The sequence below is a fragment of the Trichomycterus rosablanca genome, chromosome 13 (genome assembly GCF_030014385.1).
Source record: "Trichomycterus rosablanca isolate fTriRos1 chromosome 13, fTriRos1.hap1, whole genome shotgun sequence".
NCBI classification, from domain to species: Eukaryota; Metazoa; Chordata; class Actinopteri; order Siluriformes; family Trichomycteridae; genus Trichomycterus; species Trichomycterus rosablanca.
Window position 1 is genome coordinate 29808057 of NC_086000.1, and position 23903 is coordinate 29831959.

The 23903-nt window shown below is 40.5% G+C and overlaps 1 protein-coding gene across 4 annotated transcripts in view; it reads right to left on the reverse strand.

The window, feature by feature from the left end:
* Nucleotides 1–23903, reverse strand: part of zgc:103755 (uncharacterized protein LOC449988 homolog) — a 113486-nt gene that overhangs the window by 24028 nt on the left and 65555 nt on the right. For all 4 annotated transcript variants that reach the window (XM_063007691.1, XM_063007690.1, XM_063007696.1 and 1 more), the window contains 3 exons: nucleotides 18255–18422; nucleotides 15752–15871; nucleotides 6233–6356 (listed from right to left, as the gene is read on the reverse strand). In XM_063007691.1, the coding sequence (XP_062863761.1) occupies nucleotides 6233–6356; nucleotides 15752–15871; nucleotides 18255–18422 (412 nt within the window). The remainder of the gene's footprint in view (nucleotides 1–6232; nucleotides 6357–15751; nucleotides 15872–18254; nucleotides 18423–23903) is intronic.

Genomic DNA, 23903 nt, shown 5'->3' on the forward strand with positions numbered 1-23903 from the left:
GCCATCAAGACAATGTCCAGGAAGTCCATGGTAATCTCAACAAGACAATGCCAGACCTCATTCTGCACACACTATAACAAGGTGGCTAAATAATTATAAATAAAATAATAGTACAATTGTTTGACTGGCCTGCCTGCAGTCCAAAACTGTCTCCTATTGAAACGGCGCAATAATAAGAGAGTCTTTAGATTCCAAGTGATAGAAACATGCAAAGAGTAGAAAAGATGCCATCATGTTGCTAAAATAAAGGTTAAATTAAATAAATAAATAAATAAATAAATAAAATAAAAAATGCTCCAGCTTTTCCAAAATTTGGTAAAAATAAATAAATAAATACATAAGCCCACACTGATACAATAAATATTGGGGAAAGTGTGAAACACTGACTAAAATAGGAAGGTGCGAAAATATAATGGGTAATAAAAAGCAGGGCAGTTAAATAATGAACTGGCTGAATTTTTACAAATAAAGTATTTACTGTGTGCCATAATTTTGCCAATAATAAAATAATAAAAATAATAATAATAGTAATAATAACAATAATAATAATAATAATAATAATAATAAAAATAATAGTAATAATAATGTAATAATAATAATAATAGTAACAATAAAAAAAACAAATAAAAAAAATAATAGTAATAATAATAAAAATACTACTACTACTACTACTACTACTACTACTACTATACTAATAATAATAATAACAATAGTAATAATAATAAACAGTAATAATAATAATAAACAGTAATAATAATAATAATAATAACAATATTAATATTATTAATAACAATAACAATAATAATAATAATAATGTAATAATAATAATGGTAATAATAATAAAAATACTACTACTACTACTACTAATAATAATAATAATAACAAAAGCAATAATAATATTAATAATAATAATAATAATAATGATAATAATAATATAATAATAATAATAATAATAATAATAATAATAATTCTCTGTATAAATCTAATTTAAAAATACATCTGACTGTCTAGAAGGTATGTAGTTTTCTATAACAAAACACCTTCAATTAACAGTAATAGCTGCAAAGAAAAATTTAAGTTTATACTAATATGCTGGTTCTAATACTAATTTGTCATAAATACAGTAAAAACTTATTCAAGGGAAAAAAGCATACTGCTAGATGAAATATTTATGTTGGTGCACAGACACATCACATCACCCTATCATTCTTTTCTTTCCCACACATCCAACTTGTTTCTGTACAACAGGTGAAACAAATGACTGATGAGAAATTAAAAAGGAAGCAACAGAGATTGGGAGACGTTAAGCAGAATAAAGAATAAAGGGCATACATACATACAGTGTATCACAAAAGTGAGTACACCCCTCACATTTCTGCAGATATTTAAGTATATCTTTTCATGGGACAACACTGACAAAATGACACTTTGACACAATGAAAAGTAGCCTGTGTGCAGCTTATATAACAGTGTAAATTTATTCTTCCCTCAAAATAACTCAATATACAGCCATTAATGTCTAAACCACCGGCAACAAAAGTGAGTACACCCCTTAGTGAAAGTTCCTGAAGTGTCAATATTTTGTATGGCCACCATTATTTCCCAGAACTGCCTTAACTCTCCTGGGCATGGAGTTTACCAGAGCTTCACAGGTTGCCACTGGAATGCTTTTCCACTCCTCCATGACGACATCACGGAGCTGGCAGATATTCGAGACTTTGCGCTCCTCCACCTTCCGCTTGAGGATGCCCCAAAGATGTTCTATTGGGTTTAGGTCTGGAGACATGCTTGGCCAGTCCATCACCTTTACCCTCAGCCTCTTCAATAAAGCAGTGGTCGTCTTAGAGGTGTGTTTGGGGTCATTATCATGCTGGAACACTGCCCTGCGACCCAGTTTCCGGAGGGAGGGGATCATGCTCTGCTTCAGTATTTCACAGTACATATTGGAGTTCATGTGTCCCTCAATGAAATGTAACTCCCTAACACCTGCTGCACTCATGCAGCCCCAGACCATGGCATTCCCACCACCATGCTTGACTGTAGGCATGACACACTTATCTTTGTACTCCTCACCTGATTGCCGCCACACATGCTTGAGACCATCTGAACCAAACAAATTAATCTTGGTCTCATCAGACCATAGGACATGGTTCCAGTAATCCATGTCCTTTGTTGACATGTCTTCAGCAAACTGTTTGCGGGCTTTCTTGTGTAGAGACTTCAGAAGAGGCTTCCTTCTGGGGTGACAGCCATGCAGACCAATTTGATGTAGTGTGCGGCGTATGGTCTGAGCACTGACAGGCTGACCCCCCACCTTTTCAATCTCTGCAGCAATGCTGACAGCACTCCTGCGCCTATCTTTCAAAGACAGCAGTTGGATGTGACGCTGAGCACGTGCACTCAGCTTCTTTGGACGACCAACGCGAGGTCTGTTTTGAGTGGACCCTGCTCTTTTAAAACGCTGGATGATCTTGGCCACTGTGCTGCAGCTCAGTTTCAGGGTGTTGGCAATCTTCTTGTAGCCTTGGCCATCTTCTTGTAGCACAACAATTCGTCTTTTAAGATCCTCAGAGAGTTCTTTGCCATGAGGTGCCATGTTGGAACTTTCAGTGACCAGTATGAGAGAGTGTGAGAGCTGTACTACTAAATTGAACACACCTGCTCCCTATGCACACCTGAGACCTAGTAACACTAATGAGTCACATGACATTTTGGAGGGAAAATGACAAGCAGTGCTCAATTTGGACATTTAGGGGTGTAGTCTCTTAGGGGTGTACTCACTTTTGTTGCCGGTGGTTTAGACATTAATGGCTGTATATTGAGTTATTTTGAGGGAAGAATAAATTTACACTGTTATATAAGCTGCACACAGACTACTTTTCATTGTGTCAAAGTGTCATTTTGTCAGTGTTGTCCCATGAAAAGATATACTTAAATATCTGCAGAAATGTGAGGGGTGTACTCACTTTTGTGATACACTGTATACAGGAGAAATAAGCCACCCTACAGCAGGATGATAAAGAGAGGAGATATACCAACAGTAAAAGGAAATTGGGCAAAAACATGGGAAATTGACTAAAAGAAAAACAGGAGGGACTAAAATGAAAAGAATGATAGAATACAGAGTATAAAGTAATAATGGTTCACAAATCAATCAGTCAGTATTTTCTGTAGAAGATTATACTGCCAGATATGTTCTGTGTGAATCTGATTTGTAAATTAGATGTGAATAACGAGCACATCAAAATGCTGGTAATAATGCTCTGGAACTGTTATATGAGTTGAGCATTAACTCCCTCATCTCTTTAGCAAATGTCACTTTACCCAATGCAGCCATCACCTATTTGGGAAGGCTTTTCACAGGACACTGGAGTGTACCTGTGGGACTTTGTGCTCAGTCAAAATGTTACCTGGTTTGTTAATATGATATAGCTTAGTAGATGTAGCCAGATGCAGAGGTAAGCTGATTTTAACTGTTTCTGCAGGTAAATATGATCTCTTCTCACAGGATTCAGTAAGAGTTATACACCGACCAGGCATAATATTATGACCACTGACATGTCAAGTGAATAACACTGATTATCTCTTCATCACAACACCTGTTAGTGGGTGGGATATATTAGGCAGCAAGTGAACATTTATCCTCAAAGTTGATGTGTTAGAAGCAGGAAAAATGGGCAAGCGTAAGGATTTTAGTGAGTTTGACTAGGGCCAAATTGTGATGGCTAGACGACTGGGTCAGATCATCTTCAAAACTGCAGCTCTTGTGGGGTGTTCCCGGTCTGCAGTGGCCAGTATCTATCAAAAGTGGTCCAAGGAAGGAACAGTGGTAAACCGGCCAAGGCTCATTGATGCACGTGGGGAGCGAAGGCTGGCCCGTGTGGTCCGATCCAACAGTCGAGCTACTATGGCTTAAATTGCTGAAGAAGTTAATGCTGGTTCTGATAGAAAGGTGTCAGAATACACAGTGCATTACAGTTTTTTACGTATGGGGCTGCATAGCCGCAGACCAGTCAGGGTGCCCATGCAGACCCCTGTCCACCGCCGAAAGCACCAACAATGGGCACGTGAGCATCAGAACTGGACCACGGAGCAATGGAAGAAGGTGGCCTGGTCTGATGAATCATGTCACTTACCTGGGGAAAATGTGGCACCAGGATGCACTATGGGAAGAAGGCAAGCCGGCGGAGGCAGTGTGATGTCTTGGGCAATGTTCAGCTTGGAAACCTTGGGTCCTGCCATTCATGTGGATGTTACTTTAACACGTACCACTTACCTAAGCATTGTTGCAGACCATGTACACCCTTTCATGGAAATGGTATTCCCTGATGGCTGTGGCCTCTTTCAGCAGGATAATGCACCCTGCCACAAAGCAAAAATGGTTCAGGAATGGTTTGAGGAGCACATCAATGAGTTTGAGGTGTTGACTTGGACTCCAAATTCCCCAGATCTCAATCCAATCAAGCATCTGTGGGATGTGCTGGACAAACAAGTCCGATCCATGCAGGCCCCACCTCACAACTTACAGGAGTTAAAGGATCTGCTGCTAACATCTTGGTGCCAGATACCACAGCACACCTTCAGGGGCCTAGTGGAGTCCATGCCTCGACGGGTCAGGGCTGTTTTGGCAGCAAAAGACCAACACAATATCAGGAAAGTGGTCATAATGTTATGCCTAATCGGTGTATACTGTTGTGTGTGGCTCCGGTCCTGGACGTCTGGGGTCTGAACAGTCTGGTGCTCTCACGTTGGTCAGATTTACTGGTGCTGCATGTTGGCTTCTGGCTGCATCTGGCTTCTCACCTCTAGGACCGGAGCTGCCCACCCCAAATGTAGACAAAGGAGCAGAGCTTGGGGGTTCTTGGTCATAGAAACTTGTGGTGATCAGGGATGTTGGGTTGCTGTCGTTCTGTCTCTCTTGTCCGATCACTCAGGTTTGATGACGGTGGGGGAGGTGGGTGCTGATGTCCTGTGAAAGCCTTCATGACCTTGTTAGCTGCTCGCGCTCCCTTTTAGTTATGCTGTAATAATTAGGGGCGCCGGAGTCTAAAGCTACTCCCTGTACAACTGACATTTTATTTGTAACGATTTCACATTGTAACTACATTACGGAAGCCTGTTTATCCTCTTAAAGACTGCAAGTTGAGACTGCAGTGCCAACAATGCTGCTCCTGCTAGATGGGATGGACACCTGCCGTGTTTGCACCAAAAATGTCCAGAACTTACAACAGACTTTATCACAGACTAGATTGAACAATGAAGAACTCCAATTATTTTATGCTAGTTATAACTTTCAGTTCAACTGAATTTCGTGTTTGTATGATTTGTGTAAATCCTATTTAATTAAATTATCCTCCAGGCCACCCAAAGAGGATGGGAGTCCATGCTGAGTCTGGTTCCTCTAAAGGTTTCTTCCTGTAATTCTAAGGGAGTTTGTCCTTGCCACTGTCGCCCTCGCCTTGCTCAATAGGGGTTTTTGGTCTGTTGGTCTTGGATTCTGTAAAGTTGCTTTGAGACAATGTGCAGAGAAAGTGTAGTATTGAGAAAATTAAAAAAATCTTTTAATATTTTGTGTTGTATAATTACTCCTGCCAGTAGATGTCACTGTGTATCAGGCAGAGGGGACAGTGAGTGAGAGAGAAGAAGGAACTCGTAAAGTATTCTTTCTTTCGTGCAATTACACCTACAAAATACACCACTATTGAAATAAAGAAGGAAATAATAGATAAATATGAGAGTTATTGTTGTTTCTGGTAGATACATTTTATAAAAAAAGGAAATTTATTATGGCGTATGGTACATCACACGTACCGTACTGAATGTGCATTTTTTATGTACAGTACTACTGTGTATTGTTGTTTATTATTGTTTATTACAGTAATGTCTGTTCTATAATTTAAGATTAAGGGAAATAGACTTGTTTTATAACAAAAAAGACCATTAAAGACATTAGAAAGGTTAGGTAAGGGGGTGGTTTGAGAGGTCTGGCACCTATTAATTCTATTTACATTATTTCTTATGAGAAAAATAGGTGTAACTAAAGAACATTTTGACTTAAGAACAGCCCTTTGGAACCAATTAAATTCGTAAGCCAAGGGTCTACTGTAAATTTGACTTGAATTTACTTGTTGTGTCTACTCAAAGTAAATGGCTAAGATTAATAGTTATTTGGAAATGCACGTCAGATTAGATTTGTATTACTATTTTATGTAGTTTTGAAGTTGCCACCCACCTCTGTACACGTGAAGGTGGAGCAAACACTCCATGATTAGGTGGGCAGCTGAAATATTTCACACCGCCAACACAGCCATCATTCTTCCCACTGGGCTTATCCAGGTCAATTCCCAGCCAAATACCTGTGAGTCACACAAACAGAAACAGAAATTAATCAATCATAACATAAGACTGGAAATATTTTACTACTATTAATAATAACATACTGCAATGTTTAATGATCATATACTGACCATAGTCAACATTTACTAGTGATAATAAATGATGTAAAGATGTATGAAGAAGAGAAATGAAACCACAAATTTGACCACAGCTGTACAGATTACATTGGGTTGATTAACAACAGGAGTCTTGATGAGCTCTGACAATAAGAACTTTTTATTTATGACATTTTAAAGTCAGCTTGTGTGTGTGTTTGGAAGAGGGTGGTGGTGGGGGGTGGGGATCGGGGTTCTGGCTCAAAAAGGGAACAGAATAAGAGTGTTATGATTACAAATCCTGGACTAGTCTAGTACTCCTCACACCTGAGGCACCAACTCATACTGCCTTTCTCTCATGCATTAATTAAAGGTTGTATCCTTATATAGAGAGTGAATTACTACTACTACCACTACTACTAATAATAATTATAGTCACAATTAACAAAAATAATAATGGTATTACTATTATTATTATTATTAACTCAGATTTCTGTGTTTTTATACTACTAGATAATGAGTTAGTTTCCCTGGAGAAAGCAGTGAATGTTGATTGGTCAAGAAGTGTCCAGGATGAAATCAGCCCATCAGGTGTCTCTATACACTATAATTGGTCAAGTCTAAGTGGGGATAAGGGAGGTGTCAGAGATCCCATTATGGATTGGTGTCCTGTCTGGGGTGTGCTACTGCATTGTGCCCAGTGATTCTGGTAAAATCGAAACTTTGAGCCTGACCAGGATAGAGCAAAGATAAAACAAGGTAAATTATTTACTTATAAATATCTCATGGTGTAAAGTTATAAAAGTTTTCATTCATGATTTTAGCATGTATTTAAGACCAATAATGACACACATAGCTGAACAAAATAGTAAAACAGAGAAAATGTATCATTTTACATGGTCTGCAACAATGCTGAGGTAGGTAGTACGTGTCAAAGTAGCATCCACATGGATGGCAGGACCCAAGGTGTCCCAGCATCACACTGCCTCTGCCGGCTTGCCGTCTTCCCATAGTGCATCCTGGTGCCATGTGTTCCAAGGTAAGCGACGCACACGCATCCAGCCAAGGCTCACTGATGCACGTGGGTTGTGAAGGCTGACCCGTGTGGGTCAGAGAAATGTTGAGCATCCAACAGTTGAGCTACTTTAGCTCAAATTGCTGAAGAAGTTAATGTTGGTTCTGATAGAAAGGTGTCAGAATACACAGGGCATCACAGTTTGTTGCGTATGGGGCTTCATAGCCGCAGACCAGTCAGGGTGCCCATGCTGACCCCTATCCACTGCCAAAAGCACCAACAATGGGCATGTAAGCATCAGAACTAGACCACGGAGCAATGGAAGAGGGTGGCCTGGTCTGATAAATCCTGTTTTCTTTTACATCACGTGGATGGCTGGGTGCGTGTGCGTCGCTTACCTGGCACCAGGATGCACTATGGGAAGAAGGCAAGCCGCCAGAGGCAGTGTGATCCTTTGGGCAAGATTTCTGATGGGAAACCTTGGGTCCTGCCATCCATGTGGATGTTACTTTGACACGTACCACCTACCTAAGCATTGTTGCAGACCGTGTACACCCTTTCATGGAAACGTTATTCCCTGATGGCTGTGGCCTCTTTCAGCAGGATAATGCACCCTGCCACAAAGCAAAAATGGTTCAGGAAGTCCAATCCAAAGAAGCCGTATTAATGTCTGGTAGAATATAGATTTATAGACTGTGAAAAACCCTGTTCATAGACAGACAGCAGAACATTCACTTCTCCACAGACTGAGCTGAGCAGTGCGGCTCTTCAATCATGATGTGGTGTTAATGTAAAAACCTTCAAACCTGACCTGAACTGAGGAGAGAAATTGTAATGAGAAGTGAGCCCTCACACTCCAAGGGCATATGCTGTAGGAAAGTTTGTGTTTGTAGAATAGGTGGCCTTTAAAATATCAGCATTCTATTACTTACCTGAAGTCTACGTATAAGATTTGTGATTTATGGATTGACATCACATATAAAGTTGATCCATTTTGTGGCAAGAGTTGCATAAAGTTACCCAACAGCATGTGGAGAACATGTCAAGACATCACAAAGCTGTGATATAAAATGATTATTTTGGTTATTATTTTTTAAATAATTATTTTTATTTATTCTCTCTCTCCTTTTTAGGCCAACATCATTACATCTTAAATTACACTGGAAAAAACACTTAATACCACTGCTGAATAAATACTTTAAAATATTTTGAAATATGTCTGTGGGAATTTGTGCCCATTTAGCCAAAAGAGCATATGGCTGGACTCAATTGATGTTCCAGGTCAGGGCTTTATTCAGACCACTGGATTTTCATGCTAGCACAGAAAAGGGTCTTCCCTAAACTGTTTGATGTATAGCCATTCTGCTTTCTGAAAAGGCAATCCTCTCTGCACTATCCACCACAGCTACTCTTGACATATTACTTATGCATATTAATATTTATGACATTTAGCAGACACTTTTTATTCAAAGTGACTTACAGTTGTGACTGTTAACAATCTGAGGGTTGAAGAGCTTGCTCAAGGGTCCAACAGCGACAATCGGGCAGTGTTGAGACCTGGACCACCAACCTTCTAATTACTAGTCTAGTACCTAAACAGTGAATTACCACCGCCACTAAATACCCTAACCATATAGAGGTTTACATAGACCAAATGGGGAATCAACATCCCACCTGCAGGCATTAGTGCAAAAGAGGCAGTGGTAGATTTTAAAAGAAGCATGTGTTAGCCAACACCCTGAGGTGGGTAGCTTTTGGGATGGGGATGGATGAATGAGAGTCGCCAACTAAGGAAAAATACCAAACTACATACCTACATACCTACATACCTACATAAACAAACAAACAAATAAATCAATCAAATGCCTAAATAAATACAATTAAAACAAAGACATTTAAAAAAGTAAAATTACAAAAATTAAAACAAATAATAAATAGTAAATTAATAAATAACATTAAAACAAATAATAAATAAATGAATAAAGAAACAAATATCAAATAAATACATAACATTAAAACAAATGATGAATAAATAAATAAATAAATAAATAAATAAAAATGCTTAAATGAATAACATTAAAACAAATAAAAAAATAATAAAATAAATAAATAACATTAAACAAATAATAAATAAATAAATAAATAAATAAATACATAAATACATGAATAAATAAATAAATAAATAAAAATGCTTAAATGAATGAAATTAAAACAAATAAAAATAATAAATTAATTAAATTAAAACTAATTTAAGATAAACAAACAAATAATTAAATAAATAACATTTAACAAATAATAATAAAGAAATAAAGAAATACAATTAAACAATTAATAAATAAATAAACAAATAAACAAATAAATAGATAAATAAATAAATAAATAAAAATGCTTAAATGAATACATTTAAAACAAATAAAAATAATAAATAAATGAATAAATAACATTAAAACAATTTTAAAATAAACAAACAACTAATTAAATAAATAAATAACAATAAATAAATAAATAAATACTTATCAAACTCATAGCTGAGTCTCATAATTGACAGACTCAGAGTTTCAGAGTCTCTCTTTAGAAAGGGTCAATTTGGATAAAAGTATCTGGGAAAACATAAGTAATAAATTGTTGTACTGAAAATCTAAAAACGGGGACACAGACAGAGGTTGACAGGGATGCAGGATAAATCTAATCATGCAGACATGCTCTCCGGAGGCTGAGACACTGTACATTTTGCGTGGGAATGTACAAGTGAGAGCAACAAAAATATGTCACGCGGTCACATTATATAACTGTGCTTTTGACTTTTGGCAGTAAAATAGCAGCATTAAGAGCAGGACTGTCTGCTCCATGTGGAGGAGTACAAACAGGGTGGAAGCTAGGTTTTATTACTAAGTGCTTTAAGTACTTTCTGGTCTCAGTGGGAGGTCTCGTCGGCCTGACTGGAATATATCCTTACTAATAAGTCTGAAGGTCTTATAGGTCTTATATAAGATATGCTCTATGAAGAGTTTGAAGAGTTATTATTTAATGTTTTTAATCCCTAGGTTGTGAGTGATTGGAGCTGAAAGCTAGGGGGAAAATCATAATTAATTATGATAATTAAAACTGGTGCTTTGGTGGGGCTCCCTGACTCTCATTATCTGTCCCAGACACCAATATAAGTGGTGGAAGAATACAGAGAGAGTAGTGTGCTCCTATGTACATGCTCTCTGTATCAATACACTGCAAGCTGAAAATCGAACTTGGCCCAATAAATCACCCGGCATCTGCCGCTTGGCTTTTTCCCATGATGCATCCTGGTTCCATCTTTTCCCAGGTAAGAGGCGCACACGCACCCAACCATCCCCATGGTATAAAAGAAAACATGATTCATCAAACCAGACCACTCTTAAAACTAGACTCTCTGTATTTTCCCACCTTGACTTCTACAAGACCACAGGAGTTGTCGTTTTAGCATCAGGTCCCCATGGACAGTCCCCACCCTTGCCCTGACATGCCATCTCTGAGGTTTAAGCAGTCGCCAACCGCTTCTTTTTACCTGCCAGAGGTGAAGTCTAATAGAGATCTGTATTGCTTATGGAGAGTCTGCTGTCTATAAATCATCCACCCCTCATGCCGATACCTGAACCAGCCAGCGGAGGCTGCAGTTTAGCCTAGTTTATTTTGTACCGTAAAACCTATACAACCCAGGTAAGAGGCGCACACGCACCCAACCATCCCCAAACCAGACCAGTTTCTTCCATTGCTTTATAGTCAAGTTCTGATGCTTAAATACCCATTGTAGGCACATTTAGTGGTGGACAGGGGTCAGCAGGGCTACTGTGACCGGTTAGCAGCTACGCAGCCCCAAACACGGCAAGCTGTGATGCACTGTGTGTTACAGATTTGTGCAACGGTATAACTTTTTTGAATAATTGGAGCAGACAGACAAGCCTTTGCTTCCTTCTCATATCAATTTACTTTTTATGGCAGTAGTCCCCAACCACCGGGCCACGCACCGATACAGAATAAATAATTAAAGATCACTACAAAATAGGGTTGGGCGGTATGACGATATTACCGTATACCGCGGTATTCAAAAATGGTGACGGTATTCAAAAATGGTGACGGTATTTTTTAAATGTGAAGCGCCAAATTTCTGCTTCAGATTTACCTTGAAAACTGAGACTTTAGGACATGCGCACATCCACAGTAAGGGAGGGGTGGGAGGGGTAGGCGGTTGGAGCTCGCTGATTGGCTGTGGGGTGCTCACTGGTGATAACACAGAGAGACGAGTGAAGAGCCACACTGGCTAGCGTTAGCTGTGAGCTAACAAGCAGAAACTGAATAACGGCTCGTCTTTAAATTTTTCAAAATCAACATTTTTTATCAGTTCAACCGGAAATAAACACAAGCGCGTGCATGCGCGGACATGTACTTATTTACTAAATATATCTTCAGTGTAAATCGAGCACAAGTGTTGAGAAAAAGGAGCAAACAGTAATAATAACGTTACGCCCAATCCGCTGTTCTGACTCGTCTGCCATAGATTTTCCTGCCTATGTAAGAACTATTTTTTCCTAAATAAAAGCGCTATATTAAGAAAAAAGAACGTCTCACCTGTCGTGTAATGTGAATTATAAAATATACAGTCTGGCCCTTTATGAAAGTTAAGCGCACTATAGGGCGTAGGGAGCGAGTGTGTAGGGAAGAGATCGGATTTGTACCGTTTCCGTGTTCGTGTTTTGCACGGAGCTTGTGTGACATGTAAAGTAGCGTTCTCGTTAACCACTCAAATGTTTGGACTTTGAATTATTTTAACATTACTTTACATCACCGTCATTGCAACATGAACATTTACATTCATATTTTTTGTTACGGTATAGAACTTAATTCTGGATTACAGGCATAACTAATCGTACACGTTCATACACTTTTAAGAAATATCTGTAACTCTAAACTAAGCAGTTAACTTTTGAAATATATTGAAGTGTTTAGCCTGCTATTATTCTGTTTTGTGTGGGCAGAGAGAGATTACAATGCCAAAATGTTATGTGTTAATGTTTGTGTTAAAGTGTAATTGATACACATGCATTTATACTTATGCGTATTTATTATAGATCAGACAAGATAAGCAATGTTTGACGTTCAGATTGTTAAATCTTTTTATAATAAATCATTGAAATATTGTAATTACACTCAAGTGTGTACACTGTAAAGTTTGTCCGCCCGACACCCCCCCCCCCGCGGTAATACCGTATACCGCGGTATTTCCTGAAGACGGTATGACGGTATGAAAATCGGCAATATCGCCCAACCCTACTACAAAAGCAATGAAAACACTGCTTCTATTTCCAACATCCTAACTTTGTGAAGCGGGATTTTCTGCAGTGACGGCAACCAAAACAAAGTTACGGAGTAGACTGGACATAAGGAACACACTTCGGGTGTTATCGTCTCCTATCACCCCTAGGTGGGAGCGTTTCGTTGCAGAAAAAAGCTCAGGGTTTCCACTTACTTTACATAATTGGTGAGCAGTATCATTTTCTTTTTTTTATGCTTGCCATGTAATTTCATTTTAAATCCTCCCGCCCCTGCCAGTCCATGAAATTATATCTTATACAAAACCGGTCCGTGGTCCAAAAGAGGTTGGGGACTGCTGTTTTGGGCACTGATTACCCTGTTGCCAGTTCACCAGTTTTACTTTATTGGACCACTTTTGATTGATATTACATTTTACATTTACATTTTCGGCATTTAGCAGACGCTTTTATCCAAATCGACTTACAGTATACAGTTTTCAGCAATTGAGGGTTAAGGGCCTTGCTCAAGGGCCCAACAGTGGCAACCTGGTAGTGGTGGGGTTTGAACCGGCAACCTTCTGCTTACTAGTCCAATACCTTAACCACTAGGCTACAATATTACCCTTGGATCAACCAATAAGAGCTGAAGTCAGGGCTCTGTGCACAGGCTTTCCATCATGTCTTTACATTCACATTTACATTTTCAGCATTAAACAGACACTTTATCCAAAGAAACTTACAATTGAGGCTGTATACATTGCAAGCAATTGAGAGTTAAGGGCCTTGCTCAAGGGCCCAACAGTGGCAACAACCTGGCAGATGTGGGTCTTTAACCAGTGACCTTTAACCAGTGACATTTACATTTTCAGCATTAAGCAGACGCCTTTATCCAAAGCGACTTACAATTGAGGCTGTATACATTGCAAGCAATTGAGGGTTAAGGGCCTTGCCCAAGGGCCCAATGGCAGCAACCTGGCAGATGTGAGGCTTTAACCAGTGACCCTCCAGTTACTAGTCCGCTAGCACTGCCCTCTTTATGCACCTAGCTTTGTGCAAATGCTGGAACAAGATAGGGCCTTTTATAAACTGTTGCTGCAAAGCTGGAAGCACATAATTTCTTTGATCAACCGCTTCTTTTCACCAGACAGTAGCAGATTCCTACAAGGAGCTTAAATCTAGACTCTCTGTATTTTTCCACCACTTAAGTAGGAGTCTTGACTTGACTGTTTTAGCATCAAGTCCCCATGGACAGTCCCTACACCTGCCCCTACAAAGTTGAGTTGCAGACTATTACATGCCATCTGTGAGGCTAGAGCAGTCACCAACAACTCCTTTTTACAACAGAGAGCTGTATCGCGTACGGAGAGTCTGATGTCTATGAATCATTCACCCCTCATGGAGATACCTGAACCAGCCAGCCGAGGCTGCAGTTTAGTTGCACCATGAAACCTTTACAAACTCCCTCCCTCAGGCACAGCCAACTGTGTAAGTCAGATGCCCAGCCAGGTTCAGAGATTAGTTAAAAATAGCAAGGTTAATCATGAGACTACAGCAAGGTTACAATTGAGACTGTAAACATTGCAAGCAAATGAGAGTTAAGGGCCTTGCTCAAGGGCCCAACGGTGGCAACCTGGCAGATGTGGGGCTTTAACCAGTGACCTTCTAGTTACTAGTCCTGTACTTTAACCACTGCACTCTTTATGCACCTAGCTTTGTGCAAATGCTGGAACAAGATAGGGTCTTCTATAACTGTTACTGCACAGCTGGAAGCACATAATTTCCTTAATATAATTGCGTTATTACAGCTGTTAGCAGCTGTTATGGCTGAAACACGTACATTCAATAATTAGAAGGTGTGTCCTAATACATTTTTATCCACATAGTGTATATCTATTCACAAAAATGGACAACAGTAGAGGATTTGAAGAGATACAGGGCACTACATAAACAATGCTGTTGAATATGGATGCCAGGTTGTCATGACAACAAAGTCCGACTGAGTTCGGGGTCACTGATGTATAGGTCCAGAGTTTGTACAATGATTCAGCAACTTTTTGGTTGGGTTTATAATAAGAAAAAAGAGAAATGCAGCAAGGACATACACTGATCAGCAGTAACATTAAAACCACCTCCTTGTTTCTACACTCACTGTCCATTTTATCAGCTCCACTTACCATATAGGAGCACTTTTTTTTAGCCTGCTTTCACCCTGTTCTTCAATGGTCAGGACCCCCACAGGACCACCACAAAGCAAGTATTATTTAGGTGGTGGATGATTCTCAGCACTGCAGTGACAACGACATGGTGGTGGTGTGTTAGTGTGTGTTGTGCTGGTATGAATGGATAAGATACAGCAGTGCTGCTGGAGTTTTTAAATACCGTGTCCACTCACTGTCCACTCTATTAGACACACCTACCTAGTTGGTCCACCTTGTAGATGTAAAGTCAGAGACGATCACTCATCTATTGCTGCTGTTTGAGTTGGTCATCTTTTAGAACTTCATTAGTAGTCACTGGACGCTGCCTACAGGGCGCTGTTGGCTGTATGTTTTTGGTTGGTGGACTATTCTAAATCCAGCAGTGACAGTGAGGTGTTTGAAAACTCCATCAGCGCTGATGTGTCTGATCCACTCATACCAGCACAACACACACTAACACACCACCACCATGTCAGTGTCACTGCAGTGCTGAGAACGATCCACCACCCAAATAATACTGACCATTGAAGAACAGCATGAAAGGGGGGTAACAAAGCATGCAGAGAAACAGATGGACTACAGTCAGTAATTGTAGAACTACAAAGTGCTTCTATATGGTAAGTGAAGCCGATAAAATTGGACGATGTGTGTAGAAACAAGGAGGTGGTTTTAATGTTATGGCTGATCGGCTTTGTAATAATCTGGCAACCCTGCAAAAAGAAGAAAAAAAATCTACTAATGACCAGTGAACAGTAATTTGAAGATCACTGCTGGTGTGAACCCTGGGTGAGTATGTAAGATAGTCCTACAGGACACAGTGCCTACCTGGGGCAAAGCTGGTCTTCCCGTAGAATCGGACGACTCCCGTCCGCTGTCCCACTACAAGGACGCGCTCTCCGAGACGTAGCGCGGGTACATCAGATCCCGAGCTGCTTCGTGCCAAGCCTGAAACAGATACACGCCCATCGCCATCTATAACTCAGTAACAGCAATCATGCTGGCTAAGATTGGCACACACCTACTCTGACACGTGTGAAGCTATCAACCGCTTCTTTTCACCAGACAGTAGCAGATTAATATAAGCACCTTAAAACTAGATTCTCTGTATTTTTCCCCCACTTAAGAAGTCTTGACTTCTACAAGACCACAGGAGTCGCTGTTTTAGCATCAAGTCCCCATGGACAGTCCCCACCCTTGCCCTGACATGCCATCTCTGAGGCTTGACTACTTCTTTTTACCTGCTAGATGTGCAGTCTAATAGAGATCTGTATCCCGTACGGAGAGTCTGTTGTCTATGAATCATCTACCCCTCATGCTGATACCTGAACCAGCCAGCAGTGGCTGCAGTTTAGCCTAGTTTAGTTTGTACCGTAAAACCTATACGACTTGCCTCCCTCAGGCACAGCCAACTGTGCAAGTCAGGTGCCCAGCCAGGTTGATAGCACAGCTTCAGAGATTAGTTAATAATAGCAGATATGACCGCAGTCATGGCAGCTGCGCCAAATAATAACACCCCTCGACAATTTAGATTTCTTTATATATCTGTAGAGCGCTCACTGACAAAGAAGAGTCACAGACTATCACATGCCATCTCTGAGGCTAGAGCAGTCACCAACCACTTCTTTTTACCTGCCAGAGGTGGAGTCTAATAGAGATCTGTATCACGTACAGAGAGTCTGCTGTCTATAAATCATCCACCCCTCATGGGGAGACCTGAACCAGCCAGCTGGTAGACACAGTTTAGCCTAGTTTAGTTTGTACTTCCCTCCCTCAGGCACAGCCAACTGAACTGTGCAAGTCAGGTGCCCAGCCAGGTTGATAGCACAGCTTCAGAGATTAGTTAATCATAGCAGATGGCGGCTGCACCAAATAATAACACCCCTCCCCACTTTAGATTTCTTTATGTATCTATAGAGCACCCACTGACAAAGGAGAGTCACAAACTACCACATGCCATCTCTGAGGCTAGAGCAGTCGCCAACCACTTCTTTTTACCTGACAGAGGTGGAGTCTAATAGAGATCTGTACTGCGTACGGAGAGTCTGCTGTCTATAAATCATCCACCCCTCATGCTAATACCTGAACCAGCCAGCAGACGCTGCAGTTTAGCCTAGTCCAGTTTGTACTTCCCTCCCTCAGGCACAGCCAACTGAACTGTGCAAGTCAGGTGCCCAGCCAGGTTGATAGCACAGCTTCAGAGATTAGTTAATAATAGCAGATGGCGACTGCGCCAAATAATAACACCCCTCCCCACTTTAGATTTCTTTATGTATCTATAGAGCACCCACTGACAAAGGAGAGTCACAAACTACCACATGCCATCTCTGAGGCTAGAGCAGTCACCAACCACTTATTTTTACCTGACAGAGGTGGAGTCTAATAGAGATCTGTATTGCGTACGGAGAGTCTGCTGTCTATAAATCATCCACCCCTCATGCTAATACCTGAACCAGCCAGCAGACGCTGCAGTTTAGCCTAGTCCAGTTTGTACTTCCCTCCCTCAGGCACAGCCAACTAAACTGTGCAAGTCAGGTGCCCAACCAGGTTGATAGCACATGTTCAGAGATTAGTTAATAATAGCAGATGGCGGCTGCGCCAAATAATAACACCCCTCCCCACTTTAGATTTCTTTATGTATCTATAGAGCACCCACTGACAAAGAAGAGTCACAGACTATCACATGCCATCTCTGAGGCTAGAGCAGTCACCAACCACTTCTTTTTACCTGCCAGAGGTGGAGTCTAATAGAGATCTGTATTGTGTATGGAGAGTCTGATGTCTATAAATCATCCACCCCTCATGGGGAGACCTGAACCAGCCAGCTGGTAGACACAGTTTAGCCTAGTTTAGTTTGTACTTCCCTCCCTCAGGCACAGCCAACTGTGCAAGTCAGGTGCCCAACCAGGTTGATAGCACATGTTCAGAGATTAGTTAATAATAGCAGATGGCGGCTGCGCCAAATAATAACACCCCTCCCCACTTTAGATTTATTTATATATCTATAGAGCGCCCGTGAACCCTTGACAAGCTAAGAGTACTGTACCACTGGGGCACTGTAATCACTTTTAACAAGCATCACAGCGCTATTATCAGCTAACATTATCCTGAGCTCTGTTTAATACTGTAATCATGAGACGCCAGCTGTTAAAACAGTGCTTATGTAAACGGACAGACCTATCTGTTCCACTCGTTAGCATTATGTTCCTGAATCACAAATCCACTCAGAAAAGTTTGCGCCGCTATAGATAACCCATGCGCACGTACCTTATCTGCAAAAAGTCTCTAAGCTAGTTTTGGGAAGCACAGATAAGCTCTTGTGATTTTTTACCAGACTGTGAAGACAGTGAAGGAGTCGATCTGGAGCTGGGAGTCGCTGATTCCTGCCGAGGACGGAGGGGACGTCTCTGTCGAGGCATCGAAATCGGAGGACGGGAGGACAGGGCGTGTCTGCAGTCCAAAGAGGAGGAGGAGGTAGAACAGCTGCGTGAGAGAGCACCTGGGAAATAAATAGAATGACTTTATTTGTTATATATACACATAACGATCAGGCATAACATTATGACCACTTTCCTAATATTGTGTTCGTCCTCCTTTGCTGCCAAAACAACCTTGACCCATCGAAAGATAGACTCCACTAGACCCCTGAAGGTGTGCTGTGGTATCTGGCACCAAGATGTTAGCAGCAGATCCTTTAATTGACATTGAATTTGGAGGCCACGTCAACACCTCTGACTCGTTGTTGTGCTCCTCAAACCATTCCTGAAGCATTTTTGCTTTGTGGCAGGGCGCATTATCCTGCTGAAAGAGGCCACAGTCATCAGGGAATACAGTTTCAATGAAACGGTGTACATGGTCTGCAACAATGCTTAGGTAGGTGGTACGTGTCAAAGTAACATCCACATGGATGGCAGGACCCAAGGTTTCACAGCAGAATATTGCCCAAAGCATCACACTGCCTCCGCCAGCTTGCCTTCTTACCATAGTGCATCCTGGTGCCATGTGTTCCCCAGGTAAGCGACGCACACGCACCCGACAATCCACATGATGTAAAAGAAAACGAGATTCATCAGACCAGGCCACCTTCTACCATTGCTTCCTGGTTCAGTTCTGATGCTCACGTGCCCATTGTTGGTGCTTTCGATGGTGGACAGGGGTCAGCATGGGCACCCTGACTGGTCTGCGGCTATGCAGCCCCATACGCAACAAACTGTGATGCACTGTGTATTCTGACACCTTTCTATCAGAACAAGCATTAACTTCTTCAGCAATTTGAGCTACAGTAGCTCGACTGTTGGATCGGACCACACGGGCCACCATTTACTCCCCACGTGCATCAATGAGCCTTGGCCCTTTGGACTACTTTTGATAGATACTGACCACTGCAGACCGGGAACACCCCACAAGAGCTGCAGTTCTGAAGATGCTCTGACCCAGTCATCTAGCCATCACAATTTGGCCCTTGTCAAACTCTTTTCCTGCTTCTAACACATCAACTTTGAGGATAAAATGTTCACTTGCTGCCTAATATACCCCACCCACTAACAGGTGCCGTGATGAAGAGAAAATCAGTGTTATTCACTTCACCTGTCAGTGGTCATAATGTAATGCCTTGTCGGTGTATATACATATACAGGTCTACAGTACAATTAAATTCTTTTTTGCATTTCCCAGCTTGTTTGAAAGCTGGGGTCAGAGCACCACTTGAGCTGAGAGGGTTAAGGGCCTTGCTCAAGGGCCCAACAGTGGCTGCTTGGGACAGTGGAATACAAAAACATTCTATATTAAAAGTTAACATGCAAAGATGCACTACTTAGTACAAGGGAAACAACACTTTGACCTCTACGCAATGGGTGGAAATAGAAATATGTTTTGATGTGTCTACTTTTACCATATTTTCTAATTCTAGTCAGATTTATGTTGGGAGGAAGCCAAAGTATGCCTTTAACCCACAAGGTCGACTGCCAACTATTACCAACCATTAAGGATTCATAATGATGCAGGTATCAAACTGCTGGAAATTATTATGTCTACTGATCGCATTGCACAGCCATATAACACTTAGAATACAAAAAATACATAAAATTATGCTAATTTACAAGATGAGGTGCACCCTATGGTGCAGACACTCCTTTCTGATGATGTTCACATATTTCGAATATTAACTGCCCCATACTGATGACTTAAGTCTTGATTTGTTTAACAGTGGTTTGAATAACGCCAGAACTGAAGTCAAACCTCAAGCTATTTGTGTGTATTTGTGTGTGTGTCACACACACACACACACACACACACACACACATCCATTAATCTATAGGGCAATTCAATGTCTCCAATCAACCTAGCTGCATGTTTTTGGACTGTGGGAGAAAACTGGAGCTCCCGGAGAAAACCCATGCAGACACAGGAAAAACATACAGGCTCCACACAGAAAGGACCCGGACCACCCTGCCTGGGGATCGAACCCAGGATCTTCTTGCTGTTAGTGCTACCCAGCTAGCCACCGTGCCACCCATATAAATATTATATATAAATAGCTTATATAAACAGCTTACTTTATATTAATACATTTACATAAATAGCTTACTTAATATCAATACACTTATATAAATAAACATAATTTATTTATATTTTATATATGATGAATATTTGGCCACCTAAAAAAAAATAAACAAAAAAATAAAAAGATAATTATAATTATAATAATAATAATAATAATAGCAATAATACTACTACTACTACTAATAATAATAGCAATAATACTACTACTACTAATAATAGCAATAATACTACTACTACTAATAATAGCAATAATACTACTACTACTAATAATAATAGCAATAATACTACTACTACTAATAATAGCAATACTACTACTACTAATAATAATAATAGCAATACTACTACTACTAATAATAATAATAGCAATAATACTACTACTAATAATAATAGCAATAATACTACTACTACTAATAATAGCAATACTACTACTACTAATAATAATAATAGCAATAATACTACTAATAATAATAATAGCAATACTACTACTACTAATAATAATAGCAATAATACTACTAATAATAATAATAGCAATACTACTACTACTACTAATAATAATAATAATGATATAATAATAATAATAATAATAGCAATAATAATACTATTACTAATAATAGCAATACTACTATACTACTACTACTTCTACTACTACTAATAATAATAATAATAATACTCATAATTCGGTTATCTACAGGATAGGTTCTCATTTACTATTTTTTTTATTTTACCATTTAATTTATAATATTTGTATGTGTTGACTCTTGGCAACCATAAGGATTGTGTTTCTCCAGATTTTCCTGTCTTCTGTTTTTAGGCTTCTTAATGTCTCCCTCATTAATTCATTTATTAAATCCATTTATCTTGTGGCTGGTCATCCTGTTCTTATTTTTATTTTAACTGAACATAGTTGTCTTTTCCAATGGATTGGTGCGAATCTAATTTATATTTTCATAAAAAAAATAGATAAATTAAAATCATAAAATGTGAATACAAACTAAATCTAAAGAAATTGGGATTCAAGGTAAATGTATTAACATACTGGAATCTGTACTTGGTTCTAGGTCAAAAATGATAAAACTCAGTAAGACAGTAAAAAAAAAACACGCTAGCACACCATAGCTGGGGTTCCGAATACATCGTATCGAATCTCAGCTCTGCCATCCGTCTGGGCTGGGAGGCTACATAAACAACGTTTGGCTGTTGTTCATCCAGGGAGGGAAATGCCGGATAGGGACCTCATAACTGATGCAATTACGACCTCTGCTGGCTGATTGATGGAGTCTGCACAGAGTAGAGGATTAATACTGGTCAGGGTGTGTCTCTCCGTGCACAGGGCTAATTCGCATGTGAACTCGCCTCGTGCAGGTGAAAAAATGCAGTCGGCTACTGCACACGTGTCTAAGGGGGCGTGTGTCATTTCGCTCTTCTCAATCAGGGGCGGAGGTCAGCACCAGTAGAGAGGAAGCTTAATGCACTAAAAAATCGGGAGAAAATGCATAAATAGGTAAAACAGATTAAATTCCATTGGTTAAATTCCATATAAAGTAGTTTTTTTGCATAAATAAATAGACATCTGTCCTATCTCTGTTCCATTTTCTCACTCCTCTATCTTTCCCTCTCCTCTCTCCTGCTCTCTGGTCTGTACTTTTCTCTTTCATTTCTCTCCTTCTGCACTTTTGTACCCAATTTAATGCTGATATACATCCTGGTGCCAGTGCTGGTGAAGAACCCTGATACACCTTACCTGCTGTGGGTTCTCTCGACCCTTCAGACCTGAAGAGTGGTGCATCATACAGATGCACTACCCCTGCTGTGTTCCTCCAATGTTTCATCCCCCGCCACAGTAAATAATCACACCCGGACATGGCTAAAACTTTTTCTCTCAGGAACTGCAGCTGTGAGAAGAAACTCTTGCAGAATAACTGAACTGATGTTCTGCTTCAAACTAGAGTCTTGTGTAGAACATGCTGGACCAACACTGATTATATCACAGAGACTATTGAGTATACAATCACTATACATATGTGATTAAACAGAGAATTGAATGCATTTTAACACGTGAGTCCCTAGGGCACAGTCAATTGTGTCTGTTGAGAGCATTACCAGTCTGTTGTCAATTACTGAATGTAGTCCATCTGTTCTCTGCATGCTTTGTTAGCCCCCTTTCATGCTGTTCTTCAAAGGTCAGGACCCCCAGAGGACCACTACAGAGCAGGTATTATTTAGGTGGTGGATGATTCTTAGCACTGCAGTGACAATGACATGGTGGTGGTGTGTTAGTGTGTGTTGTGCTGGTATGAGTGGATCAGACACAGCAATGCTGCTGGAGTTTTTAAATACCGTGTCCACTCACTGTCCACTCTATTAGACACTCCTTCTTAGTTGGTCCACCTTGTAGATGTAAAGTCAGAGACGATCGCTCATCGATTGCTGCAGTTTGAGTTGGTGCAAAGGTGCAAAGAGTTGGTGGTCAAAGAACGCTGCCCATGGGGCGCTGTTGGCTGGATATCTTAGGTTGGTGCACTATTCTCAGACCAGCAGTGACAGTGAGGTGTTTAAAAACTCCATCAGAGCTTCTGTGTCTGATCCACTCATACCAGCACAACAGACACTAACACACCACCACCATGTCAGTGTCACTGCAGTGCTGAGAATGATCCACCACCCAACTGTGTAGTGGTCCTGGGAGAGTCCTGACCATTGAAGAACAGCATTAAAGCAGGCTAAGAAAGCATTCAGATGGACTACAGTCAGTAATTGTAGCACTACAAAGTGCTTCTATATGGTAAGTGGAGCTGATAAAATGGACAGTGAGTGTAGAAACAAGAAGGTGATTTTAATGTTATGGTTGATCGTTGTACATTGTCTAAGCAATTGAAGGTTAAGGGCTTTGCTCAAGGGCCCAACAGTGGAAACCCGGCAGTGGTGGGACTTGAACCAGCGACCTCTCGATTACTAGTCCGGTACCTTAACCGCTAGGCTACAACTGGCCTCTGCTATCAGCTGACCGAGTGCCTATACATACACAGGATTGGCTGTGTGTTTATAAGGGAAGGGATAATGACTGAAACAGGGATCCTCCTCTGCTGACCGGTTGAGGCAACTGCACGGTGCATGGCTGCTGTGATCTGTGGGACCCCACCCCTAGCAAATAAAAAAGAAGCAATCTGCATAGGGTCAGGAGAGAGAGAGAGAGGGGGACACTCCAACTGGCCACGACTGAATGAGGTGGAAAAAAAAGAAAACATAGGTGAACTTCCAGGGTAAGATAAGTGCTGATGGGTAAGGGTTCGGCTCTCCAAAGTGACATAAAAAAAAACATCTCCAGTGTTTAAAAGTGTGGGATCAGACACTGCTGAAGTCAGGTCAGTTCTTTAAACTCTTTCCAAATGAATTTGGGAGATGATGTATTTAAGCCTTG